Here is a 14,341-nt window from a genome sequence, read left to right on the forward strand (position 1 = left end):
AGGAGGCAGTCTGGTGAACCGGTGCTCAGGTTGGAAACAGATTTGTCTTGGAAATAAAAACACAGCTTGGTCTGATCTTTTATTTTTTATTTTTCCCATCTATTTGGATTTGGTTAGCTTCTGCTCTTTCTTTTATATGGTCCTTAGGAACAGGTGATAAGAGAAGGTTGTGTCTTGTTTTTAGGCTCTATTTCATAGTTATAGCCAGGTGCAACGATGCACCCCTATAATTCCAGATATTTGGGAGACTGAGGCAGGAGGAACTCAATTTAGCAAGACCCTCTTTCAAAATAAAAAGGGCTGGGGAAGTAACTTAGTGGGAGAGTGCCCCTGGGTTCAATCCCCAGTGCTGCCACAAATACAAAACGGGATTTATAGTATAAATGAATGCCTGTTGTTACATAAATGTTGGTATGTGTGAGCATTTTATCCAAATAACTTAAGGTATTCATTATATAACTGTTACTTGGATCATTTGTTCATTGCTACTCATTTAAATACAACTGTCAGAGTAAGGACATAATAATATAATTCATGCTAGAGTAAGATGTTAGTAGTAAACATTTTAATATCTTGATCATAAAATTATTTTCAGATTAACAAATAATATACTTTTATATTTATAAATATATTTTTGAACCAGTTACCTTTATGATTTATTAATATTACTTCTTTTCTTTGTATCTTTCACCAGAAATGTCAAGCGGAAGCAATTAAAGTCTCAGACAAAAGTAATTCCGGAGTTGGTAGGTTCTCCTGCCCAGTCTACCTCAAGTAGGGCAGTTTACTCTGCAGCTCACAAGGCAAGTGCTGGCGTATCTTCAGGTCTCACTTCTGGAGACTCTTCAGATTCAGCAGGATCATCAGAAAGAATGAGGAGAAGTAGACCTATATCTCTAAGAAACGATTCTGTGCTATCTGGTAAGAAACAGAACATCACATTGTTTCCTGCTGAACATCCTAGGTAACATTGCCAGTCACTGCAGGTTTAGAGGAGAGTGTAGTAAAAGCATGATCCTGAAACTGAAGGTACTTAACAGTTTAGTAGTTGAAATAGAAGTAATAAATGGAATAGTTTTGCAAATGATGCAGCAACATTTTATGCAAATTTGAATCCTCCAAATTTTAAATATTACAGTATAAATATTTACATTTTGTGTTCAGAATTTGACTTTACCATTGAGCCATATCCCTAGCCCTTTTGATATTTTATTTAGAGACAGGGTCTCGATAAATTGTTGAGACTGGCTTTGAATTCAGGATCCTCCTGCCTCAGCCTTCCAAGCTGCTAGGATTACAGGCTTGTGCCTTTGCACCTGGCCCCCAGATTGACATATTTGTGTCTTTAATTTAAAAAAAAAAAAAAAAAAATATTGTTGGTAATCATGCAGTCGCAAAGCTGGCCTAGTAAATTTTAACCTTTATGCCATTGCCATTTGTTACGTAACTATAACTAATGCCAGTGCTTTAGTAGCATTGTGTAAAGACCAAGTGAGTCGAGGGTCATGTGTTTTCTCTTGTATGTGGAAACTAAAGAGGAAAAGGGAAAAGAAAGGTCTGTGTGGGAGAATCTCATGAAAATCAAAGGGAGACCAGTAGATGAAGGATAGGAAAGGGGAAATACTTCGGTATGATATTTGCCAAATTATATTATTGTGTGCATGTATGAATATGTACAACAAATCTCACCATTATACAATTATTATATTGTGCCAAATAAAAAATATGGGGAAAAAGAGCAGTGTGTAAATGAGGCTGTGGTGTTCATGTCCTTTTGTGTTGTAGTGGGTGATTGTGGTGAATTATGATACTATTATAATTTAATGCTTTTTGTGTGTGTTATTATCCAATATTTCATTAAGTGGTATTGAAAAAATTATAGCTACAGATAAAATTTTGGAATGAAAGTGAGCTGTGGTAAAATTCTATGGATTAACCAGCTTGGCAGTGATATTTGGGGAGGAGGTCAGGTAAACAAGCTGATGTATACCATGTTGGATCTTCACAGTATCTTAAGGGATACATATATACATTGTGTGTGTGTGTGTGTGTGTGTGTGTGTGTGTGTGTGTGTGTGTATCAAGGGATACACATGTATGTATCTTAAGGGATTTTATATATATATATATATATATATATATATATATATATATATATATATAATTTTTTTTTTTTTTTGGTACTGGGGATTGAATTTAGGGGCACTTGACCACTGAGCCACATCCCCAGCCCTTTTTTGTATTTTATTTAGAGACAGGGTCTCACTGAGTTGCTTAACGCCTTGCTTTTTGCTGAGACTGGCTTTGAACTCATGATCCTCCTGCCTCCTCCTTCCGAGCCGCTGGGATTACAGGTGTGCGCCATGGCACCGGCTTTACTGGATACATTTAGAAAACAGTGTTCAATCAGAGTGTGCTGGGTTAACTGAAAGTGGGATGAAGAATAAGGGAATGCTTTTCAATCAGAGAGCAGTTAGGAGGAAAATGTCAGGAAAAGAGGAGGCAGTTTGCACACGAACAGACTACATTTTGGGAAATAGTAGAAAGTAGAACTAAATAGGTGGGATGCACACACATTATAGATACTGTCGGTTCTTACCTCATTGGATCCCTTGTAAGTGAGGAATTCCAGGAAGATTCCCAGTTTGGAAAGGGCAAGGGTCTGGAAATAGAAGGCAGATGGTTGTTGGTGGAGCTGAGGAGAAACATCAGTTTCACAATTTAGTGTCTGATATCCTTCTGACAGCCACTTTCTTCTCTGAAATGGAGTTGGACTAATTATGGACCAAAACACTGTCTTTTTTAACCATGTGTTTCTGCTAATTGATGAAATGTTTATTTCATTAAAGAAATGAGTGGCAGAAGGAACAGGAAATTAGGGGTTTCTGTCTTGTGCTCACACTGGTTGTGTACTTAATGAAGTAGACTAGTGGCAAAAACTGCCCATGCTGCCTAAAGTATTTCTTTATTTTGATCCCTTCCTGTGTTGAGCATATGAAAACAACCTTTTTGGATCTGAGAGCATGTGTGATGCAGCCATGTTGTCAGGAAGGGTTGTTAGAATGTAAAATTATACTTTCTTTTAAAACTCTTCATAAAGGTACTACAGAATGAAGTACTAATTAGGTTATTAAATTAAATTTTGTTTATAATTCTTATGAAGAAATTTCTTAAATTAGTACAAATTAGTATTGTCTTTTAGAAATACAAGTCCAGACTTGACTTGGATATTGATTTTTAAAAATTTATTATTTATTTATTTATTTTTAGTTGTAGCTGGACACAGTACCTTTATTTTATTTATTTATTTTTATGTGATGCTGAGGATCGAACCCTCAGCTTGGTTGTGGTAGGCGAGCGCTCTATTGTGAGCCACAACCCCAGCCCTGGATACTGATTTTTAAGAACTATTTAAAAAGAAATTAAAAAAAAAAAATTTTTTTTAGCTGTCATGGGACCTTTATTTATGTAGTGCTTTTATTTATATGTTGCTGAGAATCAAACTCGGTGCTATCAAGAATTTTATCTGCTTTTCTTTGAAATAGTTCTTAAAATATTTTGAGTTTTTAGTAATGTTAGGAAATAATGGTTGGCTTATATGTGTATGAAGAGAATATACGTAATTAATGATTTACACTTTGTTTTTCTTAGAAAGTGAAATGGAAGATTCCTTAGCTACCTCTTCATCCTCTTCAGCTTCAAATAGTTCAGAGGAAAGCAAAGAGAGTTCAAGAGCTCGTGAATCCTCCTTGCGTAGTGGATTGTCCAGAGGCAGCAATCTCAGGGTGACCAGAAATAGAGCTGCTCAGAGAAAGTCTGGTAAGAGATTTACCAGATTTGCACAGTGGGTGCATTATTGATTATTTAATTCACCTACTTGTAAGTGTCCATTGGGTTTTTTGGATTTGGAAAGGAAATCAACTTTGGCATTTAAAAAAAAAAAAAACAAGGAAAATCACTGAAATAATAGTCACTTAAAAATGTTGAAATATGAAAACCCTTTCTAATGTTATTATTGATTTATTTCTAGGTCCTGTTTATTTAGAAAATGGATGTGGCAGAAAAGCCACTCGAAAGAGAGTTTATTTGAGTGATTCTGATAACAATTCATTAGAGACCGGTGAAATTCTTAAAGCGAGAGCTGGAAGTAACCGAAAAGTCCTACGGAAGTGTGCTGCTGTGGCTGCCAATAAGATAAAGCTAATGAGTGACGTAGAAGAAAACTCTAGTTCTGAAAGTGTGTGCTCTGGTCGGAAGCTGCCTCACCGCAATGCTTCTGCTGTAGCTAGAAAAAAGTTACTGCATAATTCTGATGATGATCAGAGCCTCAAGTCAGAAATTGAAGAGGAGGATCTAAAAGATCAAGAACAGCCATTACAAGCAACCAGTTCTCATGCTGCCCAGAACACTGTCAATGACTCTGAAAATGGAGATTCCGAATCAGAAAGTGACTTGCGGGTAGCCCGGAAAAATTGGCACGCTAATGGTTACAAGTCCTATACTCTAGCGACTTCTAAAACAAAATTTCTTAAAATAGAGTCTTCTGAGGAAGATTCTAAAAGTCATGATTCAGATGATGGACATAACAGAACTGCTGGCCCTTTAGAGTGTGGGCAGAAACTTCAGGCAGAGAGTATCTCAGAGGAAGCCGACTCTGAACCAGGAAACAATACATTTCGCAAGAATGCAAATTTCTTTAAGAAAGCAAAGATCTTAAGTGATTCCGAAGACTCAGAATCTGAAGAAAAAGATAGGGAAGATGGCAGATGTCACAAAATGGAAATGAGTTCAGTTTCAGGAAACTTGAAGTGTGAACCTCTTGGTGTGCCTCAGTGTTTGTCCGATCATGTATCTGAAACTGATTTAGATTCCGATGATGATAAAGTAAAGGAAAAGGCAAACACTGTCATGAATGGTAATTAAGAACATTTTTTTGGTTCATGATTTAATTCAGTTTTCATTCCGTGTTAGATTTCTCAATTATTTTTTTCTTGAAACTTCTCTGTTGGTCTTTTATAGTCTTATGTGTATGCGCAGTTGTTTTGCATACCTATTAAGATTTCACCGTTGCTGTTGATGATGGGATATTGTGGAAAAGGGCTTTAGAATATACACATGATAGCGTTTGAGAAAATCAGAAGCTATCCTGTATATAAGTCATGGTAGGGACAGCTTCAGAGGGGGAAGAAAAGGAGTAGGGCTGGTTGAACTGTTAAGTAGTAATGATTGCAACTAACAGAACAGTTACTGGGTTTTTCTATCAGGTTTTCCTAAGAACTTCTCAATATTAAACTAAAAAATGTTTAGCACTTCTATGTTTTATGAGGTAGGTACTATTATTGTCCATTTTATAGATAATAACTGCGGTAGTAGCGCAATGACTGTTGAATATAAAGATCATACTCCTAGAGAATGGGGATTGATAAAGTAAAAACAGAAGGCAGCTGAAGCTAAGGTTAAGGTAGTAGGATTGAAACCTGTGTAGTGTTCACAGGGGTTTAGTCTGTATTAGTCTGCACTGCAGTTTCAAGGTCATGGGATTTGCTGTGTTTGTGAATGGGCTGAGCCTGAAAAAGTCACTTTAAAGTATTAAGATTTATGGACCATCCCTTTCACTGACACTCCCATCCAAGTTAATAAGAATGCTAGATTTGTTTCAAATGTTAGAATTGTTTACTCTTACTAAGATTAAACGAATACTCTTTTAATTTTTAGATTCAGCACCACAAGACAATGGGCAAAGCAGAAAAGTTTCCAGGAAAAGGGTCTGCTCCAGTGATTCAGAGACCAACTCAAGGGAGATTAAGAAGTCATCCAGAGCCCGAACAGGTTCTCTGAGAATCACACGAAGTACTTCGGCTACGGCTACCAGTACTGTCAGGCTCAGGGGTAATGCAGAAAATATCAGTTCAGAAAGTGTATGCACCAGAAGCAAACGGGGAAGGAAACAGCCCTCTCGTCCAGCTTGTACCACAGCTAGGAAGATACTGAGTGATTGTGAGGAAGACATACACTGTGAAGTGCCAAATGAGCAGTGTGCTTGTGACGGTGAGCCATCTGAACCTGATGCAGAAAGGAGTGCAGGAAACTTTAGTCTGTCTTTAAATGGAGACTCAGACTCTGAAGGCATTTGGAATTCAGAACACAACAGTCATATCAATAATCACAACACAAATGTCCCTTCTAAGACAAAGAATTCCTCTGTTGGGTCTTCAGAAGAGGATTCAAAAAACCATGTTCCAGGGAGTGAGAACAGTAGAAAATTTTCTTCTGAGTCAACTTTTGTGCAAAAAGCAACCACAGAAAGTAATTTTGAAGAAGAATTGAATTATGGGCTACGCAGATGGAATGGCAGAAGACTCAGAACATATGGAAAGGCACCTTTCAGTAAGACGAAAGTGATTCGTGATTCACAAGCAACAGCAGAGACAGAAATAAAAAGGAAGAGACTGCATCCTGAACTGGAAAATGTGAAAAGAGTTGAAGCAACTGGGAGTACAAAGTGCAGACCTGACACTAGTCCCAAATCAACAGATCTGGGATCTCTAACGGAATCAGATGTTGACTGTACTGATAATACAAAAACCAAAAGGAGGAAAGCGAAAGGAAAAGCAAAAGTAGTTAGAAAAGGTAAAACTTTTACAACTAACGTATCTAAAACCGTGAGACAGCAAAGACAAAGCAAACGCCCTAGGTTAAATGTGGATGATAATGACTGGGAGGATTTGGACTATGCAAAATCTAAAAGAGTTCTTCGACGTTCAAAAATAAAAACGAGAAATCAGGGTAGAAGGACCGTGAGATACCACGATGGGGATGATGATAAAAGCTTAGAAAATGTGTTAGAGTACAGTGATCGCACCTTATGACCTTGAGGGAGAGCCAGTTCATTTAAGGAGGAAATGGACTGGAATTGATGGTGAAAGCTGGCTGTTGAAATTATTTTTGTCTTACAATTCAGGGAATATATTTATATTTTTCTATGAAAAGTTATGAATGTGACTAAATCATGACTGTTATTTTTGTTTGCACTTGCTGGTCTTTGTAGCAGCATTTAGCACAGGTGCCAAAATATGCTTCATTTTGGGGGCAGATCTACTTTGACAGTATTTGACTACATATAGCAAGAGTTTGAAATATGTTAAACACTAGACGTCCTGGTTATCAAAACCGATGAGCATTACTTTCATGGTAGCAAGTGTCAATGCAGTTATTTTCTGAATTTGTCCAGAGGTGGTAGTTTCTATCCCCTGTCCTACTGTCCTGTAGTAGAGAACAATTTCACATGACCTATGTTTACAGATTCTTCGTAAATATTATGTGCATACTGACATTATAATCATGGAAAGTGTAACCATGATTAGTAGGCAAGGTACCTACCACCGCCGCACCCCCCCCCCATCCCCCTCTGGCTACTTGAGTAGAATGCATTATACCAGATTTGATCATTTTCATTGAAATGGTTTCCAGTTTTCTTTTTAAATTCTTTTGGGTCTTTTTCTTTTTAAGGAAAGTATAATCACTTTTATTTTATAAACTTGAATTTATAAAGTGCTGGTAAATTATTTTTTAATGTTTTGAGTGCATATTTTAAACCTCTAAGGCCAGAGCATAGTCATTACATTTTCTTTTAAATTGTGCACTAACAAAATGTTATGTAATTTGTCTTCTGTTGGTTTCCATCGTAAGGGATTTAACCAAAATCTTGCTCTTCCATAATCTTACTCTGAAATAGAGGAGTTTGTGTGCCTTAGATTTAGGGAAAGTATGTTCTTTAGCAATGTACAGAGCTGAAAGAGTATTTAAGTTCTATGGAGATTTCCCCATCTATATTAAAATTTTAGAGCTGAGTTTTGCTGAGTGCTGTTGCAGATGGTGTCTGTGTAAGAACAGAAGTGCTGTTCTCCAGCTCTGTTGTAGCTGACTGCTGTTAGGTGCCACCCTGTGGGTTCTTCTCTGGAGCAACTAAGTCTCTATAGTGACCTCTAGTCTAAATATAAGAAACTGTCATGTTTGTGAGAAAATGATTTTTGAATGCATTTAAAGTTGAAACTTTATCACATCATCCCAGATACCATAGTACACTTATTTTCAAGCCAAATACTTTTACTTGTTAGGTTATGCTACTCCAGACAGTGTAGGCAACCATTCCTAGAGTGTTTGTGCCTGAAATGGTTTACATTTTTAGTAGTTAAAAGGTCTGTTAAGTATTGTACCTTTTAAGTGACTTATTGGCACTAATTGTGTTTGGTTTTAGACAAAATTAATCCTCTTTTTCTATGTTTCCTTGAGGTGGCAGACAGGAAAAATGTCTGACTCTGGTATCAATATTAGAGAATGTTCTTAAAGTGTTCCTACTTCTTAGTTGTCCTATTCCATTTGACATAGTAGGAAGGTATTTTTCTTTCTAATCCAATGCAAGGGAAGGATGATTTTGGACATTGTATATATTTGTCCTATAGTAGAGAACATTTGCCTCTCATTTGGTTTAGAGACCTCTGTCACCAGAAGGATAATGCTTTTCTTCAGAGCTCCTGTTAACTCTGCAGGAGAAGACAGGATGATTTTCTTTGTTGACCTGAAAGAAGTAGTTGGATGCCATTTATATCTCTAACTTTAAGAACTGGTGATAGTCATCAGATCCATTCATTTATTTAAACTCTTTCAAAGCTTCTCTGTTTTATATCTCTTCTCAGGGTTATAACTCCATGTTTACCATCATCTGCAAAAGGGTACCAAAAGATCCATAAATAAATATAAAATATTCATATGTACATAAATTCTTTTGTCACAACAATACATTGACAGTTTCAGCATTATTAATAGAACTGTTTTCTTTGAATTAACTAATCATTCAATGGCTGGTCAGTTAATGTAATTTTTTGGCCAAAATGGTTAGACCCATGGGTATAGATTTAGTATTTTGGTTTAATAGTATTTTGTTTTATCAGAAAAGTCAAGAATGATACCTGGTAACTTTAAAAGGGAGGTTGACAATGGTGGCTTCTCAACTTCTGAAGTAAATCCAAGGGCTTAAGGAGAAAAGCGTTCTTACGGGGTGTTTGGTTATGGTGCTATTTCTAAGGTTAACTTTAAATACGTAACACACTCCTAAGTACCTTTAAGGAAAATTAATAAATAATAGTTAAAATGTTTACATTGAGCACTAGAACATGTTGACTTTTTTTCTACTTTATGCAGAATGCGCAGGGACTTAATGCACAGATGTACTTTAATGTTTAGGATTGGTCTTTATTTCTCTTGAGGAAGAGACAAAGGTGACAGCGAATGTGAACTGGTCAAGGAAGAAGTGCTGTAGCTTTCCATTATTGCACTTGAAGTAATTTGATGGTATATGTGAAAAAATAACTTAAAAACCTGGTTGTGTATGTCCAAAGTCCTATATGATTTTATTCATTTATGGATTTTTTTTAAAAAAAGGTTTTGAAGTATTCAGGTTTGGTTTTTACTTCTTTTGAAAGATTAATTATACCAAGCATATTAAGAAAAAAAAGATTGCAAACATTTAAAGGTGAGGTTTAAAGGTTTTCCTCCCCATATTCTACTTATTTCAAAAGGACGTGTTGACAATGTATAGTAACTTATGAATAAAAGGAAAATTTATCCCGTTTTCAGATAATTCCCAGGGTGGTCATTCTACTTTTTTTTTTTTTTTTTTTTTTTTGTATAAGTGAAAAATCTCTTATTAAATCTTTTGTTTAATGTAGTAATCCTCAGAATGATATTACAGTTATTTCAGAAGATGAAAAATTATGACAAATATATTTTCCAAATAGTAGAGAGTTGTACCTAAAAAAGGAAATTAGTTTTTAATAAGAAAATGGAGGAAAAGACTTAGTTTTAGGGAAAACAAACTTGAAAACCTACAAGCACAAATGGGAAAAGGGGTTATGAAACAAACCAATGAAAATACTGAGGGCAGCACTGTCCAGACATTAAGATGTACCACAAAACCCTCTAGACTTGGTGACATTTCACCTAGGATAACACTGGGTGCACACAACATTCCTGGTCCCTCTTCTAGCTTTTATTTTCTCTCTAGAATAATTAGAACACAGTTTATTAACTCTACTGGTATTGAAAACTCTTGGAGGATTTTAATCTCTTTTGTCAGTATAAGTTGAATTTGTGTCAACTGAAAAAAAGTAGATGTTTATTAGGAGAATGCAAAAGCATTGTTAAAGGTACTTGCAACATTTTTGTTTTCCTTTCTACTCCACTGTTTTTTTTTTTTCAAGTGACTTTTTTGAATGGCTAGAAAATGGTCTTTTTGCTTTGCCCTTTTATAACAAATAACAAGCTCCATACTTCCCATCAATAGTTGGTATACTTTTCAAATTTTTGTATAGAAATTACAGTTCAATTATTCTAGTATGATGGAGCACAACAACATTGTGGAATAACTTGCTAATTATTATTTAAACTATGCTGCTAAACTGCTGTGGATATCAGGAAATAATAAAGCAGAAACCCTTTGAGTTTAAAAGTCTGTCTCTTATCTTAGTATTGGAGAATTTAAGGACCAAACCAAATAAACTGTCAAGACTAGGGAGAAAATGGAGCAATCTGAAACAAATGTAGAATCCAACTAGATTAGTAAATATTAATCCTACTTCTTGCTCAAATTGTGAATTAGGACTGAATAGTAAAGAATACAGTGGTGAGGGCTCTGTTGTCTTCTCACATTTTAAGAAATTTAGAGCTCTTGCAAATGCTGCTTAAGGATACAAGGGTATTCTCAAAATGGAGACTTTTACTAGGCTCATAATCTACAAGCTATTTTCTAATATTATCAACCTGGTATCAAAATATCAAGATTCATAATTGGTGTCTTTTCAAGGATTTTTTTTCTGGATTTGATGGTGGGTTACGGGGAGGCAAAACATTTGGATCCTACAAATCTGCATCATTGTCTTTAAGCATGTAAGTAACCATAGACTACTTCTTTCTCAAGTATGACAAGACTGATAGTTCATTGAACTTATTTACCAGTGCTTCAGTATACTTCCCGGTCATACTTTAAATTTTAATTTTAAGGTAAGCTGTATCATTTATTAAAACTTATATGGAAATCCATACTGCCAAAGGAAGAATTAATATCATGGACTAAAGCAGCCTTATACGTTGGTTCCTTATACTTCTGGTACTTATAAATGGTTTAGAAATTACTTTTTCTGATCAGTGATTAAAAGTTGAAAGGATTTTTTTTTTTTTTTTTTTTAGTATGTTCTAAGTATGGATCAGTGCTTGGGCTGCACCAACTCAGTTTACCTGAAAAACCCACTCCCACCCCCCTGTACTGAGGCTTGAACCTAACAAGTGGTTTACCAAATCTACACCTCCAGGGCACCATCCTCCCCCCGCCCCCCCCCCCTTTCGTTTTTGAGATAGAGCCTTGCTCATTTCCTCTGGCTGGCCTGGAACTTGGTTGGGTTCCTCCAAGTTGAGCCTCCCCAGGCTCTGGGATTACAGGTGTGTGCCACTGTGCCTGGCTTCACTTGCAGAATTTGACCCATTTTATTATAAAAGCCTATTGAAAAAGCAAATCTTAAATTTTTCACTCATAAGATTGTAGTGTTCTAAAGTAATCCATCTAAAGCAATTCATTCTAAAGTCATTGAATTTTTAGTTGAGGACTAAAATGATAAAAAGTATAACAAATGTAGCTGTCATAGTAACAAAACGGGTAGATTTTTTTTCTTTAATCCTCTCCAAGCCAAGTGGGTCTGCAGATAGTGAGTCAATTTTCCCTGAAGCTTATGTTTGCCTTTCGTTCTCAGTTGTGCCCTAATTTTGTCCACGGGTGATTTCGTCTTGTTAATGCAGATAAAACACACCTGCAAATTGTAGGTTTCAGCCAAGGGAACTTGAGGGGAGTGAGGAACCATGCTTGAGAGGAATTTGGTGTGGGCTTGTTTGCAACCCTGCTGCTTTGCTTTAGGAAGTGACGTGGACTGAACACAGTTATTTACTTTTTGATAGTTTCTGCTGCCTACATGTAGTTTGAAATACTGAGATATTCTAGAAAGTTAAGCAGGTAAATATAAGGCACCTGAACATAAAGTTTAAAGGATTTAGATGATAGTTACAGTAACCACCACAAATCTTATGGGAGTCATGACTAGTGTTGACCAATTATCTATTATCCGTGATGAGGTGAGTAAAGTTGAAGGTTGTGTGGTACCTATGCCCCCATTGAGTGAATTGCACGCTAACAGTGACTAAACTGGTAAGGAACATTCGGATTAACAGAATTATTTCTGAGCCTGGACCTGACACTGCGATACTGTAGAAGTTAATATTGCAGTATTAAACCGTCTCCTAGGAAACAAATTATTTGAAAAAACTTGCTTCCACAACCATTCTCTAAAAGACTTGAGTTTACGGGATCCTTTTCGAAACTTGTGTTATGGAAAGGATGAAGGTCATTGGTAAATGCTATTTGCCTTTGAGTTTTGGGTAATCTCATTGCTTTACAAGTAGAGGGCAAAGAAGAGGGCACACTTCCAGCTGGTTCTGATACAAGGCTGGCTTGGGGGAAACCGTGATTGGAACTGAAAGGTTTACCATTGTTTTGCTATGATAATGTCAGTGCTGTGGAAAAGTATATTTGGAAATAGGCGAGTATAGTTTTGAGTCTGGCATTTTTTTAACCCCCCCTTTTTCACCCTCAAATTTGTTTTAAATGCTCCAATTAGAAAATGCTGATCGGGCAGGGCATGTCAGTGCATACCTGTAATCCTAGCTACTTGAGAGGCTGGGGAAGGAAGATGCCAAGTTCAAGGCCAACCTGAGCAACCTTGTGAGTCTCTGTCTCAAAATAATAAAAAGGCCTGGGGATGTGGCTCAGTGGTTGAGCATCCTTGGGTTCAGTTTCATCCTTGGGTTCCAGTAACAGAGAAACCGAACCAAAACAAAACTCCGAATAAACGTTTTAAATGTTTCTTTAGTAATTTTTGAACACTCACGTTGGGCTTATGAAAACAATTTTATCTGATTAAACATAATTGGAACATAAATATTTAAAATGTGGAAATTAAGAGGTTAATGTTTTGAATCAGACTGTCAGGTTTATATCCATTTCACACAGGACCATCTTAGAACACAAGGCTGAGCATTGTCACTTAGAAAGGAGTGTCCTGGTAAAGCATAGATCCTTCTGCAGACGCTGTTCACAGTACTACTGTGCTTTGGCCCTCCCCAGACAGGAAGCCATGATTAGGAGAACAGCAAGATCTCAGGCACTCAAGATAGTCCTGATGTGGGACTGACAGGAAAACACAGGCAGCAGGACCTGTCGTACTGCCTTGTGCCAGATGACACTGCTACAAATGGGGTGGGTGTTCAAGCAGCATCCTCAGAAGTCTTTAAGCTTGTACCCTGGGCTGGGGATATAGCTCAGTTGGTAGAGTGCTTGCCTCACGTGTACAAGGCTCTGGGTTCAATCCCCAGCACCATCACCAAAAAAACAAAACAAAAAAATTGCTTGTATCCTAATACAAATGTGACTTCTCTTTAGCCTACATTATTCTGTGTATATTTCTAAAAATATTTTTCTCAAGGAGAATAAAACACTTTATTCTCAGTAATAGAATTAACACAAGTATATTTCGGGGAAAAATTCCTCACATGGTTATTTTTCTGTCTCAGGTTTTTATTATTTCATGAAACTCCCATTTTGTCATCTCAGTCTTTAGAGCTATAACTTATCAAATTGTAGTTGGTTTATACAATAGAATTCATACCGTATATACCCTTTGGCATAGTTTTCATTTCAAGTTCAAATTTCCTTCAAGTATTTTTTAAAAACTAATTTTAGCTTTTCCTTGAAGAAATCTAAATTTTTCACTTTTGTGGATATGAAATAAACATTAAAGTAATTAGCATTTATCACGTTCCTAAATTGTCAGTATAGATGCTTCATCACACATCAAAAAAGAAAGCAAGTCGGGAGCGTGGGGCAGATCTGCAATCCCAGAGGCTCACGAAGCTGAGGCAGGAGGATCACAAATTCAAAGCCCACTTCAGTGAGGCCCTAAGCAACTTTGGGAGGCCCTGTCTCTGAAGTTTAAAAAAGGGGTGGGAGTGTCTGGGGATGTGGCTCAGTGGTTAAGTGCCCTTGGGTTCAATTCCTGGTACCAATTTTTTTTAAAAAACAGGATTTTATGCTATTTGACTGAATATATTGTTGGGAATGAACCAATAAGCCAGTTGTCAACATGCAAATGGGTGCAGGTAGTTGAGTGACATTAGTACATCTTTATCCTGTTAAACTACACATTTCACCTTAATTTTGCTGTACATATTCTAAACCTTTTATG

General features: G+C 36.5%; 1 protein-coding gene and 1 long non-coding RNA gene across 4 annotated transcripts in view; one reads left to right on the forward strand and one right to left on the reverse strand.

Annotated features, from left to right (window-relative positions):
• Positions 1-14,341, forward strand: part of Brwd1 (bromodomain and WD repeat domain containing 1) — a 120,724-nt gene that overhangs the window by 101,555 nt on the left and 4,828 nt on the right. For 2 of the 3 annotated variants that reach the window (XM_076868094.2, XM_076868092.2), the window contains 4 exons: positions 695-921; positions 3,651-3,818; positions 4,030-4,914; positions 5,715-6,629. In XM_076868094.2, coding sequence (XP_076724209.2) covers positions 695-921; positions 3,651-3,818; positions 4,030-4,914; positions 5,715-6,629 — 2,195 coding nt within the window. Of the gene's footprint in view, positions 1-694; positions 922-3,650; positions 3,819-4,029; positions 4,915-5,714; positions 9,640-14,341 lie in introns of those variants that run through there. The other variant, XM_076868093.2, reaches the window with a different exon arrangement.
• LOC143408397 (uncharacterized) overlaps positions 1-14,341 on the reverse strand; it is a 51,134-nt gene that overhangs the window by 31,500 nt on the left and 5,293 nt on the right. The window contains exon 2 of the long non-coding RNA XR_013092482.1: positions 2,599-2,661. This is a non-coding gene — a long non-coding RNA (uncharacterized LOC143408397). The remainder of the gene's footprint in view (positions 1-2,598; positions 2,662-14,341) is intronic.

The sequence above is a fragment of the Callospermophilus lateralis genome, chromosome 10 (assembly GCF_048772815.1).
Source record: "Callospermophilus lateralis isolate mCalLat2 chromosome 10, mCalLat2.hap1, whole genome shotgun sequence".
In the NCBI taxonomy this organism is placed as follows: Eukaryota; Metazoa; Chordata; class Mammalia; order Rodentia; family Sciuridae; genus Callospermophilus; species Callospermophilus lateralis.